Consider the following 21,784-nt stretch of genomic DNA (forward strand, 5'->3'; position numbering starts at 1 on the left):
TTGGCTCACGCCTTGTCCTTGTCCCCTGGCCCCAGCTCGGGGGCACTGCTCACCCTCATTCCCCTGCCTCTGGGGGAGAGGGCCCACTCGTGCTGGGTTGAGAACACAGCATGAGCCCCTGACCTGGAGACTGCCGCCCCCACGTGGCAGAGGTTTCTTCATTTCAGGGGACAGTTTCCCGCCTGCTAAGCAGGGACATAAGCCAAGGACACACAGCTCCACTTGGGGAGTGCATGTAACAGCCACACAGTGACAGGTGAACACGAAGGCACATCTTGGGCTCTGGTCCCTTCTGGCTGATCCCAGACCACAAGCGTCCCAGTTCCCACAGGAGGGTGACTCCCTCCAGGCGCTGGAAGGAGACAAGACGGAAACCCTGGCACCCCCAGGCTCCCTCCCGTGGCAGCCAATGGGCAAACAGATGCTCTGCCTCCAGCCAGGACTTAGATTTGCTACCTCGACAGTTTACACTCACGCGCTTCTCTGAAAACCTGAACAAAACCTCAAACGTTTCTTGGAAGCCACATGCCACAATCACACGTCGCTAACCACAAGTACTCAGCACCCAGACAGCTGTGCACCCCTCAGACTGAGTGAAGCAGGAGGGATGCCCCTCTGAGGAGCTGGCATGCGGGGTGCAAGGTCGGGGGAGGTATGGGACTCCAGGCTGTGGGTGCCTGCTCCCACACGCTCCAGGGTTCGTTCTCCAGCCGCCCCCCCACCCTCCAGCTAAGGGGCAAGATCAGGGACAGGAACTGTATCTGCATGTGGTCACCAGTGCCCCAGTGGCCATGGAGCCCAGGCCACCTGGACGGGTGCAGGCGGCTGGAAAAAACCGGAGGAATAAGTGGAGAATACGGGGGCTTCAACAGGCTGTGCTGCACCCGGTTCTGTATCCTTGAGGGGACCCCACCCTCCCGATGAGGCCAAGACACATACACCGAACGCTTCGCTCAACTCCTGTTAACCCGGGCTCGCAGTCGAAACCAAGGGATGCTAAAGGTTAGGACGGAGAACAGGAGCTGCAAATCAACTCCCCACGGCCAACGTTTTCAACATCTCAGCAGTTTCTTCTGGAATGTACCTCAGAGTCATGGGCTTCTACTCTTATTGCTTGCTCTGTTTTGGACAGTCTCTACCGACGGACTTCTTGCTATGTAAAGATTTAACTCTCCAGCCACACCTCCTTCAAGCCCCTCTTGACAGAGTGATCACACCGCGTGTGGGGCTACATTTACAGTCAGTTCAGGTAATTAAGGCCGTGCAGACACCACCCAGGCAGAACAGGAGTGACTTAGGGGCCTTCCTGAACAGCTCACTTTTCACCCGCGTGTTTACTCACCGACTGAGCCCAGCCCTCGCTTTCCACATTCTCTCTCGGGTTCTGCCCACAGGCAGCTCCAGACACATCTCCTGCGTGTGGGCCCGTGGCCCCCAGTTCTGGCCTCGCGGGCTGCACGCCAGGCCTGGCCCCCTGTGCCCAACACCTTCTTGCTTTGTTTGGCCATTGGGAGACTTTATCACCTGAGGTCGTGAGACACCAGTGAGGGCAGGAGGGAGCCCCTCGCACCTATGCCTGGGCAGGGGGGGACTCAGGGCTCTGGCAGCGCCACTTCGAGGAAGGGAAATGGGTCCAGCCACAGCCATGGACACCTTCCAGACCCTGTCTGTGCACTCACGACGTCACGTGAGCATGCATTCTGCATTTCAGAGTTCGACAGGTGCCAAGGAAATACATACATGGCATGAAACTACCATGCCCGGCAGCCACGACAAGACCACGACCACGACCGCACCACACGGACGCCGGCAGAGGCACAGGGGCTCCAGCGAGAGCTTTACCTGGGACATCTGGCTGAAGTCGGCAAAGCCCTCAGCACTATTGAAGGACCCGCTTCCGAAGGGGTCCAAGGCTCCGAAGGGACCTGCAAGCAGCACCGGGAGAGGCAGAGTCACCGCGCGCTCAGGAGCACGCCTCCTGGGGCCAGCCCAAGCGTCGTCTCCCCGTTCTCCACAGCACCAGAGCAGAGCCAGGGTGGTCACATCTGTTTGCGGGGTGGTGACTCTGGTGAAGGTTCTCAACCAGGAGCGCCCCCCCGCCCCGCCCGGCCCACTCTGGCTTGTGGTTGGTGCGGCTCAGCCAGACAGTTTGCGGCCACGCAAGCTAGAGGCACTCAGCCCTGTGGCTGGGCTGCCAGCCAGCATCATTCACATTCACAGAAGGAGTGACAAGCCCCCCATGGAAGGACAGACAGGGCCTGGTGTCTGTCCTGCTGGACCAGGAAGGGGGAGTGAGAGGGAGGGGACTGCCGCCCACACGGCTCATGTGGGGAAGTCATCTGTGGGTAGAGATTTCTGCTGAGATTTTTCCTTTGGTGGGTGGTGTGATTTTCCTGGAGTAGCCCACAAGCCCACCTATGAAGTCAAGCTCTGTAACTAACAAGCCAAGATGCTAGGCAAGGTGGCAGTACCAAGTGGGGCCTGTTCCCACAGGCAAGGTGGGGCGGGGGGTGCAATCCGCAAACCCTTCCCTCCCTTAGCGGCACCTAAGGGTTTTATGCTGTGAAGGGAGGGTCCCTCAAGCCCAGCGCCCATAGGACAAGCCTCAACAGACCTTTGGATTTATTTAGGAAAAAAAGCCAAACATACAAACCAAACATTCATAAGGAAGACCGAGTAAAAAGTAACTAATACATTAGTGTTATTACCGAATTAATCCCTACAGCCAAGCTTCCTTCCCAGCAGATGCCAGCTCCCGCTCAGGAAGACAAGGGCCGTGGCGTGGGCCACTGCCTCAGGTGAGGATCTGGGTGCTACTTACTAACCACACAAACGCTGAGGAGCACCAGCTTTGGAAACAGGCGGGCCATTCTACCGCCCAGGGACGAGTGAGAAGTAAAAGCAGCCATTGGTCTCACCTGATCCTTTTGAGGAGACACTGGAGGATGAAAACGGATCGCTGGATTCAAAGGGGTCGAGCTGAATGAAAAGGAGAAAGGAGAGAGTGAAAAGCAGTTCCTGTGCCCATCACCCATTCATTCAACCACAAACTCTCTGGATATCTGCCCCAGCCATGGGGAGGACACAGTGATTTAAACCAAATCCTGGCAGAGTCCAACAGACCAACCTCTCCTGCATATAATACCAACAAATACCCTGGACTGGGGAAAAAAAAAAAAAGCAATCACCTGAAGACATAGGAAGTGAATCAAAGCAGCAAGACTTTGGAAGAGAACTGAAATTTGGCAGTAAACACACAGCACAAGGCTGAGCTTTCCAGGCTTTGTTTTATCTTGGCCCACTGCTTAGCTTGTGGGAGGCTCAGTTCCCTGACCAGGGACTGAACCCCGGCCGCGGCTGTGAAAATACTGAATCCTAATCACCAGACCACCAGGGAACTCCCAGGTTTTCCGTCTTGATAGCTACAGTCTGAGAATATTGAGAGGCTACGGACTCCAAAAGAAAACTCACTGTCTTTCTGCACTGAAGCTCAGAGGCGGGAATCCCAGGACAGCCACAGCCATGAAAAAGGGATGTGACCCAGCAAAAAACAAAAAGCCCAGTGGAGAATTAAGCTGTCTTCATACCTGCAAATGAGGCGGGCTATTTTTGTTAAGACTGTTGGAATTTACTGACCATAATTACAACATATAATCCAAAGAATGTTAAGTAACATCCTTATCATGTTAATCAACTGTTCTCTTACAAAGATCTATTGTGTTGACTAATTGACCAATAATTCAAGTAGAGTGTCCCAGAAAGAAACCCGCTTGCACTCCCTCTTTAGAGTCTGGCCGGCGGTGCTGAGTATTGCCAGCAGCCCCGACATGCCCCGACTTCGTGTCCTCGTTTAGAAGCCTCGTCTTCTGCACGTGGCTTCATCCCCACGTGGCTGCAAACAACCTGAGGCTGTGTTTTATTGGGGAGTTATTTGGCCAGGGCCTTCTGAACAGCAGTGTCCCAGTGAAGTGCTGGATATTATTTATTTAAGAATGAACTTTTCTTTTTTTTTTTTAACAATAATATCCTTTCAGAAATTTCTAACTACTTTGTAACTGCATGACTTAACATGGTGATAAAACAGTTATTAAAAGACTATTTTTTCCAAAGCTTAAAAAGGGGCGGGGGGGATGTGAGGTCTAGAAAGGAGAGGCAGAGAATGGGAGTCCCACATTCCATGATAAGCTCTGCCCAGGTCTCAGGCTGACCCCTACACTGTGTGTGGGTGGGCAGACTCAAAGCAGCCTATAGCTAAGGCCACAGGAATGAAGCCACAGGCCAGACAGGGAGAGACTACAGTGTGAGTCTCACCAGTTAGCTGCCTGCTGAAACAAAACCATCCACACTCTTTGGAAGAATGCAACAGAATCAAGTCTCCACAACAGAGTACTCACAATACACAGGATATATCTCTAAGTTATTCAAAATACAGAGAACAAGAAAAATGTGGTTCTCAAGGGAAAAAGATAATCAATGGAGACAATCTCAAGATGACCCAGATACTGGAATTCTCAGATCAGAATGACTTTACAGCAGCAGTGACTGGGCTTAATGAGATAAAGGAAAATATGCTTCAGATGAACGACAAGATAGGACATCTTAGTAGAGAAGTGGAAACTACACAGATGAAACATGGACATTCTAAAACTGTAAACTACAGTACCCAGAATAAAAGCGTCAGTAGATTACCTAGCTAGCAAAGGACAAAAATGGGACTGAAGCTGAGATAAATCAGTAGAAATTACATAATCTGATGGAAAAAAAGAGAAAAAAAAAAGAAAAACAGGGCCTCAGGGAACTTTGAGGATAATATTAACACCTGTGTAACTGGAATCCCACAAAGAGAGAGAATAAAAAAGAAAAATTTTTTCGAAGAAATACTGGCTGAAAACATACCAAATTTGGTGAAAGACCTAATTTATAGATGTAAGAACTTCAGCAAACCCCAAGCACCATAAATAAAAAGAAAACTATATCCAGACCCTACATAAACTACTGAAAAGCAAAGATAAAGAGAGGTTCTTTAAAACAACCAGAGAAAGGAACATGTTACATGCAGGGAACAACTATCTGAAAGGCTGGTAACTTTTCATTAAGAACAACAGAGACGAGAAAATAACAGGACAACATCCTACAAGAACCAAAAGGAAAAATGATACTAGATCGGCCACAAATACACTCAAGGACGGCAACAAAGCAGCCCTGCATACAAGGGCTAATGTGAGCTCTTCAGGCTGAAGGAGGCAAAACCAGATCTTGAGAAAGGGATGAAGAACTTGAGAAATGGTGACTATATGGTGAAAGCAACAACTACTTTCTTCCTCTTTAAAACTGATCAGTTTAGTTCAATTGCTCAGTCGTGTCCGACTCTTTGTGATCACGTGGACTGCAGCACGGCAGGCTTCCCTGTCCATCACCAACTCCTGGAGCTTGCTCAAACTCACGTCCATCGAGTCGGTGATGCCATCCAACCATCTCATCCTCTGTCTTCCCATTCTCCTCCTGCCTTCAATCTCTCCCGGCATCAGGGTCTTTTCCAATGAGTCAGTTCTTTGCATCAGGTGGCCAAAGTCTTGGAGTTTCAGTTTCAGGATCAGTCCTTCCAATGAATAATCAGGACTGATTTCCTTTAGAACTGACTGGTTTAAAACTGGTTTAAAACTGACTGTAAAACTGGTTTAAAACTGATACAGTGGATTAAAGCAAAAATTATAATACTGTCCTAAGACATTTAATATATTTAGACATGTTACATTCTTAGGACAACTATAACAGAGACACTGCTGTTTGGGGGTGGGTGGATAAATGGATCTACGTGATGGCAAGTTTTTTACATTTTACATTGTGTTGTCTGTTGATGTTGCTCAGTCACAAACTTGTGTCCAACTTGCTGCGACCCCACAGACTGTAGCATGCCAGGCTTCTCTGTCCTTCACTATCTCCCAGAGTTTGCTCAAATTCATGTCCATTGAGTCTGTGATGCTCTCTAACCATCTCATCCTATACCACCCCCTTCTCCTTTTGCCTTCAATCTTTCCCAGCATTAGGGTCTTTTCCAATGAGTCACCTCTTCGAAATCTGTGTCCAAAGTATTGGAGCTTCAGCTTCAGCAAATGACACAGTAATAATTCCAAGTAGCCTACAAAAAGTTAAGTGTGAAAATGGCAATCCCTAAACCAAACTCTAAAAAAAAAAAAAAAAAATAGTATAGTTAAAAGAGGCCAATAAGTACTATAAAATGGAATCCCAGAAAACATGCAAATAACCCAAAAGAAGACAGAGAGAAACAGACGAATAAAACACAGAGAATAAAATAAAGTAAATAATAAAATAGTAGACTTGAATCTAATTATACTGATCAGTTCAGTTCAGTCGCTCAGTCGTGCCCGACTCTTCGCAACCCCATGAATCGCAGCACGCCAGGCCTCCCTGTCCATCACCAACTCCCGGAGTCCACCCAAATTCACGTCCATTGAGTTGGTGATGCCATCCAGCCATCTTATCCTCTGTCGTCCCCTTCTCCTCCTGCCCCCAATCCCTCCAGGCATCAGAGTCTTTTCTAATGAGTCAACTCTTTGCATGAGGTGGCTAAAGTACTGGAGTTTCAGCTTTAGCATCATTCCTTTCAAAGAACACCCAGGGCTGATCTCCTTTAGAATGGACTGGTTGGATCTCCTTGCAGTCCAGGGGACTCTCAAGAGTCTTCTCCAACACCACAGTTCAAAAGCATCAATTCTTCGGTGCTCAGCTTTCTTCACAGTCCAACTCTCACATCCATACATGACCACTGGAAAAACCATAGCCTTGACTAGACGGATCTTTGTTGGCAAAGTAATGTCTCTGCTTTTGAATATGCTATCTAGGTTGGTCATAACTTTCCTTCCAAGGAGTAAGCATCTTTTAATTTCATGGCTGCAATCACCATCTGCAGTGATTTTGGAGCCCCAAAAAATAAAGTCTGACACTGTTTCCATTGTTTCCCCATCGATTTCCCATGAAGTGATGGGACCAGATGCCATGATCTTCGTTTTGTGAATGTTGAGCTTTAAGCCAATTTTTTCACTCTCCTCTTTCACTTTCATCAAGAGGCTTTTTAGTTCCTCTTTACTTTCTGCCATAAGGGTGGTATCATCTGCATATCTGAGGTTATTGATATTTCTCCCGGCAATCTTGATTCCAGCTTGTGGTTCTTCCAGCCCAGCGTTTCTCATGATGTACTCTGCATGTAAGTTAAATAAGCAGGGTGACAATATACAGCCTTGATGTACTTCTTTTCCTATTTGGAACCAGTCGGTTGTTCCATGTCCAGTTCTAACTGTTGCTTCCTGACCTGCATACAGATTTCTCAGAAGGCAGGTCAGGTGGTCTGGTATTCCCATCTCTTTCAGAATTTTCCACAGTTCATTGTGATCCACACAGTCAAAGGCTTTGGCATAGTCAATAAAGCGGAAGTAGGTGTTTTTCTGGAACTCTCTTCCTTTTTCCATGATCCAGCGGATGTTTAATGCAATTATACTGATAACTGCTTTAAATGTGAATGGAATAGATACTCCATTTAGAAGGCAGAGATTTCCAGACTGTATAGAAAAGCAAGGCCCAACTGTTGATACATGCTCAACACAAAAGACATCAACTTCAACTCCCAGATAGGTTAAAGTAAGTGGATAAGAAAAGATAAAGCATGCAAACAGTAAGCATAAGAAAAATGAGGTGGCTATTTTAAAATGTGATAAAAACAGATTAAGACAAAGATTATCACCAGAGGAAAAATGGAACCCTTTTAAAGAAAAAAGGTCACTGCATCAGGATGATACAACAATCATCAATATGTAGGCAACTGACAGCTTCAAAATATATGTAGCTAAACTTGACAGAATTAAGGGGGATATGGACAATGCTACAATCATAGGAGAAGAGCTTAACACCTCAGCAACTGGTAGAGCTAACAAACACCTTAAAAATAGATGACCAGTCCTCTATAGAACATAAGGGAAAAGAATAGGAAAAAGAATATACATATATGTATAACTGAATCACTGTGGTGCACACTAGAAACTAGCACAACATTGTAAATCAACTAAACTTTCAATTAAAAAAAGGAAAGGGGGGGAATTCCCTGGCTGCCCACTGGTTAGAACTCAGCACTTTCACTGATGTGGCCCAGGTTCAATCCCTGGTTGGGGCACTAAGATCCCCCAAGCTACACGGGCGTGACCCCCTTTAAAAAAATGGGGGAAAAAATAGACCTTCAGAACAACCACCTTGACTTAGCTGGGATTTACAGAACATTATACCCAACAATGGCAAATAGATACTCTTCTCAACTGTACCCTGTATGTTCTCCAACAAAGACCATAAAACGAGTCTCAATAAATCGAAAAGGACTGAAAACATACAAAATATGTTCTCTAACAACAATAAATCTAATTAGAAACCAATATTATAAAACACCCGGAGGGGGGCAGTACTGCAAAATGAAACAACACCCTTTAAGTAATCCACGGTTCAACAGAGCATTCACAGGGGAAATTGAAAAATATCTCAAACTGAATGACAATGAAGATGTAACATATCAAAATGTGTGGAATGTACTTAAAGCAGTGCCTGAAGAGAAATGCGTAGGTTTTTTATAAAAATAATTTTATTTATTTTTGGCTGTGCTGGGACTCCACTGCTTTGTGGGCTTTCCTCTAATTGTGGCAAATGGGGAGTATTCTCTACTTGCGGTGTGCAGGCTTCTCATTGTGGGGGCTTCTCTTGCTGTGGAGCCCAAGCTCCAGGCACTCAGACTCAGTAGTTATGGTTCCTGGGCTCTAGGGCACAGGTTCAATAGTTGCAGTGCACAGGCTCAGCTGCCTCACAGCATGTGGGATCTTTCCAGACCAGGGATCAAACCCGTGTCTCCTGCAGTGGCTAGGTGGATTCTTTACCACTGAGCCACCAGGGAAGCCCAGAAATACATAGCATTAAACAATTACATTAGAAAAAGAAGATCCAATATCAATGACCTAAGGTTGGATCTTAAGAAGTTAGAAACAGAAGGCCAAAGTAGGGAGAAGGAAATCATGAGCAGAAATCAGTGAGACAGAGAACAAACAGGAGAGGAAAGTAACACAGCCAATAGCTGGCTTGTGGAAAAGATTAACCAAATCGATCCACACAGAGGTGAGAACACAGACCACCAACATCAGGAATGAAAGGGGGCCCTCACAACGGGTTGCAGAGACAGAAACGCTCCAGGTTAATCCCTGCCTTCAAGGAGCTCTGGGGCTAGGGCAGCAGACCAGTAGGTCCATGGACAAGTGAAAAACCAAGGCGTGGGTAAAATGAGGACAGAGGTGCAGCCTAGAGCACGCAGGAAAGCTACACATGGCCCTCACTTAGACGCAAAATTCTCATTCCATCACAAAGTCACTTCTCTGCGTTTTAAGTCCTCGCGGACACCAATTTAAATCAGGCTGTTGGGCCTAATGTACAAAACACAGGGCTTACTACTTGCTGGGGGTGGGGAGCACACTCAGCGCGGCAGCCTGTGCGTCTGGATTCCTCCTGCCACGGCGGGGCCCCCCTGGGGCAGGCTGATGCCAGTGTCGCCATCTGCACTGGGCACTCAGGCAGCAGGGCAAACCTGTGGGTGCGTGCGGCGCTCTGTTTCGTCTTTGTTGGGGGATGCAGTGGCCCAGCAGAGAACCCAGCCAGTGGGCCTGAGCTGAAGTAAAGGGGCACCGAAAGGGATGGACGGCTGACAGCTGTTCAGGACACAGAACACCCTGACGTGGGCTCACCGGACTGCTGGACGTGATACCCGGCTTCACAGGGCAAGCCTCCGCAGGGACCAGCAGAGATGGTCACCGTGCCATCCAGGAAGGAGGCTGGGCCTTCTCGCCTGCTCCCAGGGAATGGCCCAGCCTCTGACGGCTCTCACTTGCCAGGCTTCGCAAGCTCAGTCTGAGAGAGGGAGGCCCTGATTTGGTCCCTGCGGGTGGGAAGGGCTACCTTCATACAGAGAGCCCGCAGACGGGCAGCGCCGGGACAGCGGCCCTCCTGAGGGCACTCACCTTACGGGACAGCGGCCCTCCTGAGGGCACTCACCTTTGACGGTAAGGAAGGGTTCTTCGTGAACGGGTCTGAGGTAAACGGGTCGCTCTTTGTCTGCTTCTTAAAGAAGTCATCAGGGGTGGAGCCACGGAATGGGTCGCTTTCTTTGAAAGGATCCCCACCGAATGGATCTGGAAGGTGTTTTGGAAAGAGAAGAAAAAAACTGTCCCATGAATAAATGCTATGCTTAGTGAGAAAACTCCCATTTAAAAAAAAAAAAAAAAACCACAACTGACTGACACCACTTACGTGAAATTCTAGAAAATGGAAAAACCATAGTGGCAGAAAGCCAGTCAGTGGCTGCCAGAGATCTGGTGGCACAGGGGTGGAGGAGCAGGAGGGGGCCTTTAGGGACAATGCAGAAGGTTGCTCTCTCATCTGGCCACACACACGTTGAAACGCATCCGACTCTACACTCAAGATGGGCGAGTTCTGTGGTGTGTTCATTACACCTCTCAATAAAATCAGTAGGAACAAACCATGTGGGTAAGTCCAGAAGGAAAGAAAGCAGACTGGCAGCTGCCAGGGGCTGAGTGGGGGGCACTGGCAGACGCGGTCTCCTTTCGGGGTGACGGAGACGTTCTGGAACTACATGGAGGTGGTGAGTGCACAGCACGGCGAACAGACCACAGGCCAGTGGCATGTGCACTTTAAGACGGTTAACCTGTACTATGCACATTTGTCAGACTTCTGTTACACGAATCCCACCTCAAGAGAAACAGATAAACAGCAGGGGAGGAGATAAACAGGCAGCACGATGCCAACACCACCACGCCGAGTGTGTTCATGTGGGGCGCAAGCCTGGCAACCAGGAGGGGAGCCCCCAACCACCCAGAGGGAACAAAACGCTGGCCTTTCTTTCTTTTCTCTATGATGTGTACCAATTTTTTTTTAAGTATTTAAAAAAAACCCTTCCGTTTATTTTTGGCTGTGCTAGGTCTCTGCTGCTGCTCAGGCTTTTCTCTAGCTGCAGGGAGTGGGGGCTGCCCTCTGGCTGTGGTGCCAGAGGGGGCTTCTCTTGTTGCAGAGCACAGGCTGTGGGGCACGTGGGCTCAGAAGCTGTGGTGCACAGGGCTAGCTGCTCCCAGGCGTGTGGGGTCCTCCCGAGGCAGGGACTGAACCTGTGTCTCCTGCATCGGCAGGTGGATTCTTTACCACTGAGCCACCGGGGAAGCCCAAGATGCTGGGCTTTTGTGCAAAGTGATGCTGTCCTTCCCTGCTCACTGCACCGCCACCCCAAGCACGTGCGGGCAGAAGTGCCACTGAGCATGGGCACCACACAGGACACCCTGATGGTGGCACAGCGGGCACAGCAGGCACAAGCGACCGGGCGTCTGCACAGTCGTCAGGCACCAGGGGCTGGTGTTCTGGCTCTCGTTCTCATTGTGCTGTGCGACCGGCAGGAAGGGGCACCAGACTGAGAAAGGGAGGCACAATGGAGCTTCCTTCAGAAGCTTGCCTGGCACAGGAGGCGGCAAGGTGTTTCTCCATTTCCCTCAAGCTGAACTAGGAATGGGAATACTCTTCTTTTTAAATTTTATTGGAGGAGGGCACAGCAACCCACTCCGGTATGCTTACCTGGGAAATTCTACGGACAGAGGAGGCTGGCGGGCTATAGTCCATGGGGTCATGACGAGTCAGACACGACTCAGCGACTCAACAACAACAACAAAATAATTGCTTTCCAATGTTGTGTTGGTTTCTGGTGTAGAGCAAAATAAATCAGATCTATCTACACATACATTGCCTCTGTTTTGGATTTCCTTCCCATTTAGGTCATCACAGAGCATGGAGCAGAGTTCCCTGTGCTATACAGTAGGTTCTCGTTAGTTATCTAGGAATGGGAATATTCTGAGGACCAGTTCACAAAACATTTCTTTTAACTAACAAAGGTTGTTTTGGTTTTTTTTTTTACCTGTTGAAGCCGTCTGTTGCTCGGCAAAGGGGTCACTCTGGAATGGGTCACCTGGATTAGAGAAGAGAGAACCATTCAGCTCTGTGGTGGAAATGACCTGGGCAGAGCAAAGTGGGAAAGCAAGGGTGGCCAGCGGCTGAGGGAGTTCATCATGGCAAGGATGATGAAGATGAAACAGAAAGAACTCGGGCTACTCAACGTGGGCCCAACGGTGGGGAAACGTAGGACCAGCCTGAATTCAGTCTCTCTATGCCCTGCTCACGGCTCACCCCTCCCCTCCCCATCACCCACCCCCTGGGGTTCCAAGAACCTGAGCCCCCAGAGCGGCCCCCTCCTCAGCCTCCTGGGACACCTGAGCCTCGGCAGCTGCCCGAGTCATCTCTCAGAACTCGGGTGCTTCCACTCCAAGTCTCTAACTGGAAAGGCACTCCCACTGCCCTCTCCCTGCCCTGGCATTTTTCTCAGGAAAATACAGATAGCCTTCTTGGAAATAGTTTTGCTCTGCAAAAAAAAAAAAGAAAACTTAGGAAATCTTGTTTCTAGAATTCTTAGTTATTCTTGACTCGTGTGTGGCTCTGGGTGAACTCGCTGTGGGAAGGCCTTAGAGACTGTGCATGTGGGGATCTGCTGTTTACTAGGGGCTCCATAATCACTGCTACGCCTACTTATCTTAGTCCTGCAAGGCGGATGCAATCTCAGGGCCAAGCCAGTTACCCGTGAACGTGGGTGTGTCACAGTGAGCTTGGAGCTCTTCCCTCCCCCACACAACACCATAGCTCTTCAATTACCCAGGTGAACTGAGAGATTCAAGAGGCCCGTTAGGCTCCAAGAATTTCTTTCCTCCCCCCACATGAGAGGGTGCCGCCAGTCACGAGACAACCCAGAGGGGCACAAAACAAACAGCCTTCCAGTGACAAAGTGGGCGCCAAATGAGGTACCTTTGAAGGGATCGGCTCCTTTAAATGGGTCTGATTTGAAGGGGTCTTCTGCTTGAAAGGGATCCGGATGCAATTCTTGGGCGTTGTTGCTAAATAACAAGGCTTTATTTTTGAAAGGATCGTCCTGTAATTTTGCGAAGAGACAGGACAGGAATTTCATTATTTCAGATTTAAAGCCAAGCACAGAATTCTATACCTAACTGGTGTATTTTCCCCTCTTAAGTGATGTGACCCAGATGAGAGTAGTTTTTATAAAAAAAAAAAAAAAAAACAACAAAGAAGAAGGATTTTAGTTAATAATAACGTCAACAACAGTCCATTCATTGTGATAAATGTACAAGACATTAATAACAGGGTAAGCTGGCTGTGGGTTATACAGGAACTCTCTGCACTATCTTTGCAACTTTTCCTTAAGTCTTCTAAAATGAAAGTCTATTTAAAAATCGTTGAGTGGAAGCAACCCAGGCATCCAGTGATGAATGAATGAATAAGCAAAGTGTGGCATGTCCATACAGTGGAGTATCACTCAGCCTTTAGAAGGAAGGAAATTCTGACACACGCAACACGGATGAACCCTGAAGACATCAGGCTAAGTGAAAGAAGCCAGTCAGCAGAAGACAAACACTGTGGGATTCTACTTCCACGAAGTCCGTAGAGCCATCAGATTCAGAGACACAGAAAGCAGAATAGTAGGTGGTCAGGAGGATGGGGAGCAGTACTTAATGGTATGAAGAAGTTCTAGAGCTTGGCTGTACAACATGAACACAGTTAACGTGACTGAACTGTATAATGAAAGATGGCTATGATGGTAAACTTTACGTTATGTCTTTTACCATAATCAAAAATATTTTTTAATGTATCACTGTGTCAGAAAAAAAGTCCTGTTTTTGGAAATGTCAGAAAGAAAATGTAACAAGTCCCTCCAACGACTGCAGCTCAAAGCCTCCTTGTTCAAAGCTGCACCTCCCTCAAGCACCTTTTCAGAGAGCGTGTGCCTATGTGGGCATTTTTAAAAATGCCTGTTTCCACACCAAGAGGCACGATGGCTATTTACATCCAGAGAGGAAGTGCGTGCTTATGCAGTTAGAACTACTAGAGCATACACAGCACTTTGCATTTTTTCTTTAAAAAGTGCTTATTTGTAGAAACAAACAGCATATTTAAATCAGCGGTGGATGGGGGGGACTTGCTTTTGAAGAGCAAAGTTTTTATAGTGGAAAAATTACCTGAAAGGGGTTGGGGACGGACCTCACAATATAGCGGGAAAACAGTGCACTTGGTTTAGAAATACTGAGATATTCTGGTTCGGAAAGACACACCCTCAGTGAAAACACAAAGGTTTCACTATGACATTAAAAAGCACAACATCCTCCTTGAATCTGGCAAATGTGCCAGCATCCTTGGGGCTGGCGAATTCAGCCATTATTCCAACTGACCGAGACCAGGTGATGAGAGAGCCGGGGCTTCCGTGAAAACGCAGGGCAGTGACATCAGAGGTGCCCACGGGAGGGTCCTGACAAGGCTGGGTGACTCCAGGGAGCGGGATGTGTCTGAGAGGTACCAGGGCAACAGAAGCCCCAGGCTCCCGAGGAACGGACCAACACCCCTGCCCTCTGACGGACGTGGAACGGTTTTCCTTACCTGAGAAAGATTACCTGGGGCCTCCAACCACAGGGCTTTCCAAGGTGGACAAGCCAAGCCAGGTCTTGGGCAAGTGAGTGCCGATGTCCCCAAGCGTGGCGCCCACGTCTGCGATACACAGACTCAGTAAGGATGCTGTGGTGCCAACTACCATGAGATGCCCGTGCCAGCAAGCACCCAGTTGGGTCTGAAACAGACCAACATGCTGGAGGAGTCCTAATCTATGGAAGCCAGGCGGCCAGCAGGGAAAATCAACACCCTGCAGCCCTGGGGAAAGGAACATGTTTGTTCCTGAAGAAGAGACAGAGATGGTGAACGACCTGGATAAAGTAGTGAATTAAGAATGACAACTTGGAAAACTAAATAGAATGGAAGCTTCTATTTGGTTTTTAATTAGCAGTGACGTACCACTGCTAATTGGTACTTTTTTTTTTAATGTTTTCAATTGCCAGTCGGAAGACTTGACAAGTAACTGGACGATGGCAGAGAAGACACTGATTCCTGGGTGCTCCGGCTGCAGTCCCCCTAACTGAAAGGCAGGTCTGCTATCTCTCTCAGGAGCAACTGCTTGGCCTGAGGTAGTAGCTGCTCCCTCCCCTTCAAAGGAGAAGCCTAAGACGACCCCGGCAGGATTCACGTGGTTAGGGTAACCATTTACCATTTACGGATTCCATTTCAGGTTCAGAGCAGAAAGCTAGATTTGCCCTGGCACAAAGACGCCATCAACTCCACCATCTGCTGACCACCTACTGAGGAACACGGAGCCATCCGCCCACCTGGGAGATGCAAGTGTGGTGGCCAAGCTCGCGGCAGAGAGCAAGCACCGTGAACAGGAGCTCCCTGACCAGTCTTAAGTTCTGCACGTCTCAGGAAACAGACGTGACAACTCCGAAAGGGCATCGAGGTGGCATTCTGCGACGCTCCTCGCCCTTAGACAGGGGCTGGGCGGTGGTGTGCCGGTGTAATCAACACCCTCAAGAGGAAATAAAAGCTCTGCCTGATAGCCACTGCCAATTCCCATGGTGCCACTACCCCACTGTGGCTGATGTCCAGTTACCAAAGGTGGAGCTAAGGTTTACAAAATTGCTATTCAATCATCGGCTCTGGAGAGCCAGCAAAAGTGGCTCCAGTAGGCCAGGGGCTGAATGTGGCAGGCCAGCCTGGCCTCCGCGATGAGTCTGTGGTGAAGCTGAATTCTGCTCCTCTCTAGCAGACAGGCTGGCTGAGCACCGACTCCAAGGATGAGAAGCCAGTACCCTTATCAGCAGATGAGACACAGGAATAAACACGGCTTTCAGATCCCTGCCATCTTGGACAAAGTCAAGTCACGTGAGCCTAACAGAAACCCAGTGACTTCAGTAAAACTGTCCAGACTTAGAACGCTCTAGACACACCTCTTTGGTTACACTGGTTCTCAGGAAACTAAGCCCCTTACTTTCATTCCCTTCGAAGAGAACTAAGAGACCTCCCTCTCCTTGGGAACAGTCTTGAAATGTCCAGGAGTGAACAAAAGCCCTCTTCACAGTGTTTATTAAGAAATGGAAACAAACCAAAAAGTGAGTGCTTTAAAGATTGTATTTGTGCAACAAGATATAGTTTTTCTTCCAAACAGTGGTTGTGGGTTTCTATGTAACACATGTGACGTCAACGTTTCAAGATGATTGACCATCATGTAAACATCTGTAATAAGATGAATAAAAATAAAGGCAAAAAAATCGGGGGGGGTGCCGGCGAGGGTGGGGAGAATCCCTATTTTCCAAATGACACTTCCCTGCCAACTTTTTATCCAAGGAAACCCATCTTATCAAAGCCTGCGCGACAGAGTTTAAGAGTGAGCTGTCCCATGAACTAAGGCGGAACACAAGCCAAGAGCTGTGAGGGCGCCTGGACAGACGGCACAAGAAAGAACAAGGCCATGAAGCTGGAGCGCGCTGAGGCAGACTGACGGCCAAGCAGGAAATTCCGCCTCAGGCGGTGCATCGAAGAGGACCGTTCACAGTCTATTCAGACGATGAAGCTGCCTACACAGGCCCTGGAGCGGATACGGAAATCCCTCGTTTGCCACTTCCAAGTGGAGAGGAATGTGTGAATGGCAGAGGGAGGAAGTGAGGGCCAGAGATGGGAGACAGAGGAGAACACCAAGAGCATCTTCTCAGCACTCTGGAGAATTAGGCATAAGCTTTCCCGTAAATCCTAGGGACAGAGCACTTGGCCACTGAGAAAAGAGACACATCGAGAAAGGCCCAGAGTCTCACATGAAGAGAGACAAAGAGGCTGAACTGTTACGAGGAGGGGAAGGACTCCACAAAGCGAACAAGGCAAAAGCAGGAGCCTGGAAGAGAGAGACGGCAGTGCAGGGCATGCGGCCAAAGGCTTTGGGGCAGCGCACAAGGAATCTAGAGACCAGCTGTGTCCCCCCGGCTCCCGCAGCAGCACAGAGACACCCTCATCAGCCCGAGTGAGCCGGAAACCGCACACGCCAGGACTCGGGGCCACGGCAGTGAGCTCTGGCCACAACGGGGGACTAAGTAACACTGTCTGGAAGCCAGCAGCCCCCCACCAGGACCCCAGCGTCCTGCGGTGTGAACCCAAGTGCTGACATTTCAAATGTGACCAACATTTCAGGAGATGGGCCAAATCGTGGGTGATACAGCAACACCCTGGGAGGGCTGATTGCCATTCCTATTGCTCTTTATCTCCACCTGTGATTCTTCAAGGTGCTCCTTGTAGAAACATGGACACACACACACACACTTTTCCATCCTCCCAATGAGGAGAATGTGGGGTTTCACAATCTGTGAGAATTGATCCCATTTTGGGGAAGCCCTCCCAATGGGAGGCACTAGCCCACAGAGATGGAGGTCTTCACAAACTGGTTTCACAAAGGATCCAGGCCTATCCTCGGCTTTGTCCCGGAGGATGCCGGGCGGCAGGGCTGGTGGGGAAGAGGCAGAGCAGCTGCAAAAAATGAGCAACACCCTGCACTTGGATAGGATTAAGGTTGGCGAGGGCTGGATCCAGCAGGAGGGGCCTTCACTGGGCCCAACATGGGACCCAATCCCAGGACTGGAAAACACTTATTCAACCTTTACCATGGCTCCAAAACCTCCCCTCTCTGTCAGGGAGACGCCTGCGCTCAGGTCTGCTAGGCTGCTCAGGCTGACGCCGGGGGCCCCATCCAGCGTCTCATCGTGCTGCTCCAGGCCGCGCTGGGCTTCCCGGTGGCTTTCGTGCAGCTGGGAGAGCCTGCTTCTGGCCTGGACAAGGAAGACATGGTTGGCGTGGAGGAGGGTTCAGGCGGAATGCATCAGGCAACGCATTTATCTCTCAGGGCATCCCGCCCCAGATGATTCAAGCAGATAAGTGAATTACCTGTCTACAGAGCCAAGTTTACAAGACTTGAGGCTGCTCATAAACTGAGAGGGAGAGAGATAGAGAGATAGAGAGAGAGAGAGAGAGACAGAGAGACAGAGAGAGAGAGAGAGAGAGACTCCCTTCTGGCTGCCCTCAGGCGGCCTCTTTGTATCCCCGGTCCCTGAGAGAGGCAAGTGTTCAAATACACGTTTGCTGATTCGGAATGAACTGAAATGGGACAAAACCCAGATTCACTATCTATTCAGAGTGGTGTTCAGCAGCGATTTCACTTTACAGGACTTTTATTGCCCCATTTGCTCCTCCTTGTTCCTGGAGAAGGCATGCGAGGCCAGGGAAAGGACAGTGATCTGTGGAGGCAGACAGACCCGGCTTTATCTTAACAGTCTCCTGCACACTGGTGACCTCACCTCTGTTTGCTCTTCTCAAAAATGGAACTGATGAGTAACAGCCCTCTCGCACTGTCTGGCAGGGTGGCCTTAGTAAGTAGTAGCCATCATGTTTAATATCATTATTATTATCACTAACATACATTTATGTCTTTTGCTGCTATTTTATAAAGGCTGGAGGACTGATGCTGAAGCTCCACTGCTTTGGCCACCTGATGCTAATAAGAACCGACTCACTGGAAAAGGCCCTTCGGCTTGGAAAGATCGAAGCCAGGAGGAGAAGAGGGCAACAGAGGATGAAATGGTTGGATGGCATCATCAACTCAACGGACATGAGTTTGAGCAAACTCCAGGAGATGGTAAAGGAAAGAAGAACCTGGAGTGCTGCAGTCCATGGGGTCACAAAGAGTCGGACACTGAGCGACTGAACAACAATAACAAAAAGGCTGAGTGGGAAACGACTCTACCGATGTTAATTAACAATAAAGCACACTGTCAGTGTCAGGTGCTCAGTCGTGTCCGACTCTGTGACCCCCATGGACTGTATGTAGCTCACCAGGCTCCACTGTCCATGGAGTTTTTCAGGCAAGAATACTGGAGTTACGGTAGCCATTGCCTTCTCCAGGGGATCTTCCCACCCAGTGATCAAACTCAGGTGTCCCATATGGCAGGCAGATTCTTTACCATCTGAGCCACCAGGGAAGCCCCAAAAAGCACAATATATGTTATCAAATCCCTGAGGTTTGAGTTTGTAATCAACTTTTGCCTGTAAACTGGCAAAAAGAGCCAAGAGATCGATTCAGTCAAAAAAGGAAGCACAGATGTGCATTCTGATATTGCCAAGGTCAAACATAACCTTCAGTGTGTAGGTGGGACATCTGAGGGCCAGCAAGGAGGCCTCTGGCTGTTCCATGCAGGGCAGCGGCTGCAGGCCTTGGGGCCTTCTCCCCAGAGAGGGCCAGGGAGGGCGGAGCCCCTGAGGGGGCGGGGCCTCCTCGCTGTGCCGCCTTTGAGCTGCATGGGGACAGACAGCATCCTGGACTCTGTCCTCTGGCGTGTGCAAGGACCCAGGCTGCTGAGACAGGTCCTGAACCAAGACTCTCTTCAAACCAGTTAATGTCCTGCGCTCAGCCAGCCCGCACCCGCTCCAGCAGGGAAGCAGAAGGCTGGTGAGGCAGAGCAGACCCCACAAAGCCAAAGTCAACATGACGGGGGAACATATGCTGGGGGTTCTCAGCACTTCACCTTCAGGCTGAACAAAGCCTCCCGAGGAGAGAACCTAATGTGGATGAGGTGGGCAGGAGCCACGGAGACACCTACTGCAGCGCAGTCACCTCCGGAACTGCTGTGCTTGTGGCCCCCCCTGCTTGGCAGGAGGCCCCAGAAGCCACATCCCACTCCCACCCCAGCCCCAGCCAGGGGTGGCAGGCCCTGCCCCACCCTGCCCCCTTGCAGATACCTGGTTGATTTCATCTTGAGTGGATTTTAGGGACTTGATGATAGTTTCCAGTTGAACTTTCCCAGCCTGGATGCTCTGTTCCAGCTGCGTCTCCTCCTGCTGCAGTCGGTTCAGCTCAGACTTGGCCCGGTTCAGGTCGTCTTCCTGGGACTTGAGGTCAGATTCCTGAGACTGGATCTGCGTCTTCAACGAGGAAATCTGAAATGAGATGAAATGCGACTTCGAGGAAGAATTCTGGTTCGTGTTTCTTGAGATGAGCTGACCCAGGGAGGGAGATACCAGCCCGAAAAGTGGACGCCTGGCTTCCTTACAGGGACCCCTCTCCACACGTGGGAGAGGCATCAGCAATCTGTCTGTCCCTTGAGGCTGAACATCCCCTCATCTCAGAGATCTGCTGAGGTCACAGCCTCCCTGCTTTGTGACAAGCAGCAAAGACACCCGGGGGAGGTGAGATGGGCATGCTGTGTCCACAGGCCAGGGTGGTGTGTCCACACATAGGTTCACACTTATATGTCTGACAAGGCGGGTAAGACGGAGATCAGGCCACAAATGCTTGGACACTTTCTCAAATGATCCGTTCAACAACTCTACTAAACCAGTAGAGTTTAGTAGAGTCATGGTGAGCTCAGGGAAGTTCCTAAAAAGCATTCTCCTCCTGCTGGGCCGGGGGCATGGGGAGATGACGACTCACCATCTGGGTCTCGTCCTGGCACTTCTGCCTGACGTCACTCAGCATGTCTCGGAGCTTGGCCTTCTGCTGGTCCATTTCATCCAGGCGGTCTTGGGCATCCTGTTTTTGAGCTTCCAGCTCTTGCAAACTACTTGTTTCCCGGTCTAAATCATTTTGTAATTCCTAGGGAAGGGTCACATGAATTTACCCGAGACTCATTAAAATGGGGACACGTCCAAGCTAACTGTCACAGCCGAGGCCGGAGCCCCCAAGACGGCCTCCAGGGACTTCCCTGGGGGTCCAGTGGCTGGGACGCCAAGCTTCCACTGCAGGGAGCCAGGGTTCAATCCCTGGTTGGGGAACAGAAGATCTTGCATGCTGTGCAGTATGGCCAAAAAATAATAAAAATTATTTCAAAAAATAGAAAGATGGCCTACAGAACGACACATACCACAGCGACCAATGCACACATCCCGGCGCGGCGGCCCCAGTTCAATCTCTCACTAAGGCCCTCAGGAAGTATTTACTGACGTCCTAAGAGAGGCCAGGCACCAGCAGAGGGGCTGGGTTCCTGGCAAGAGGAGCACTTCAGTGACTGGTGGTCATGAGGGGGGAGGGAAGAGGCGTCAGTCAGACATACGTGAGCAGAAATGAATGGACAGCTTGGGTGCTGTCGGTCAGGGTCTCAGGGGCGTGGGGAGACCAGACCAATGCTGCATGAGGGGGGAAGAGCCCAGGGAAGCACGTGGACCCAAAGGACGAGCAGGTGGCAGCCAGGAAAAAACCCAGGAAGGTGAAGAGAAGATGGGGGCCACAGAGGACCTGTAAGAGCAGAGGATGCCGTGCTCCACCTGGATCAAAGGAGAGCAGGCTGAGAGCACCCGAGGCCACGTGCCACGCCACAGACGCCACTGGCTTCTGCAGCCAGAAGCCCCCGCGGTTGGCCGAACGCGGGAGCAGGACATGATGGTTCCCAACCGCTAAAGCTCCTCCAGGCGGGAGAAGCTTGGCTCCAAGACAGCCACTGCAGGTGTCCTCGGACTTCACTGTTAAGACTTCCAGGGGAAGGATCCTAGAGGTGGAAGGGCGAGTTTGAAAATGTGCACTGTCTATGATGGCAAAATCTGAAAGCGATGTAAATTTCCAAGCGGAGCTGGCTGGACTTTCAGCACAACGCACCCTGAGGGGCACTGCACCCCGCGGCCGAGCTATAGAGCGAAAAGAACAAGGCACGCGGCAGAGCATGCACGTGCGAGGCACACCAGCACTTGTGCACACAGGAAGGCAAGAACAGGCACAGAT

General features: G+C 49.9%; 1 protein-coding gene across 9 annotated transcripts in view; it reads right to left on the bottom strand.

Annotated features, from left to right (window-relative positions):
* Positions 1–21,784, bottom strand: part of EPS15L1 (epidermal growth factor receptor pathway substrate 15 like 1) — a 107,033-nt gene that overhangs the window by 25,330 nt on the left and 59,919 nt on the right. For 7 of the 9 annotated variants that reach the window (XM_045166757.1, XM_045166754.1, XM_025293753.3 and 4 more), the window contains 8 exons: positions 20,504–20,665; positions 19,813–20,010; positions 17,685–17,849; positions 12,952–13,075; positions 12,014–12,064; positions 10,093–10,229; positions 2,919–2,979; positions 1,843–1,925 (listed from right to left, as the gene is read on the bottom strand). In XM_045166757.1, the coding sequence (XP_045022692.1) occupies positions 1,843–1,925; positions 2,919–2,979; positions 10,093–10,229; positions 12,014–12,064; positions 12,952–13,075; positions 17,685–17,849; positions 19,813–20,010; positions 20,504–20,665 (981 nt within the window). The remainder of the gene's footprint in view (positions 1–1,842; positions 1,926–2,918; positions 2,980–10,092; positions 10,230–12,013; positions 12,065–12,951; positions 13,076–17,684; positions 17,850–19,812; positions 20,011–20,503; positions 20,666–21,784) is intronic. The other 2 variants (XM_045166755.1, XM_045166756.1) reach the window with 2 other exon arrangements.

The sequence above is a fragment of the Bubalus bubalis genome, chromosome 9 (assembly GCF_019923935.1).
Source record: "Bubalus bubalis isolate 160015118507 breed Murrah chromosome 9, NDDB_SH_1, whole genome shotgun sequence".
NCBI classification, from domain to species: Eukaryota; Metazoa; Chordata; class Mammalia; order Artiodactyla; family Bovidae; genus Bubalus; species Bubalus bubalis.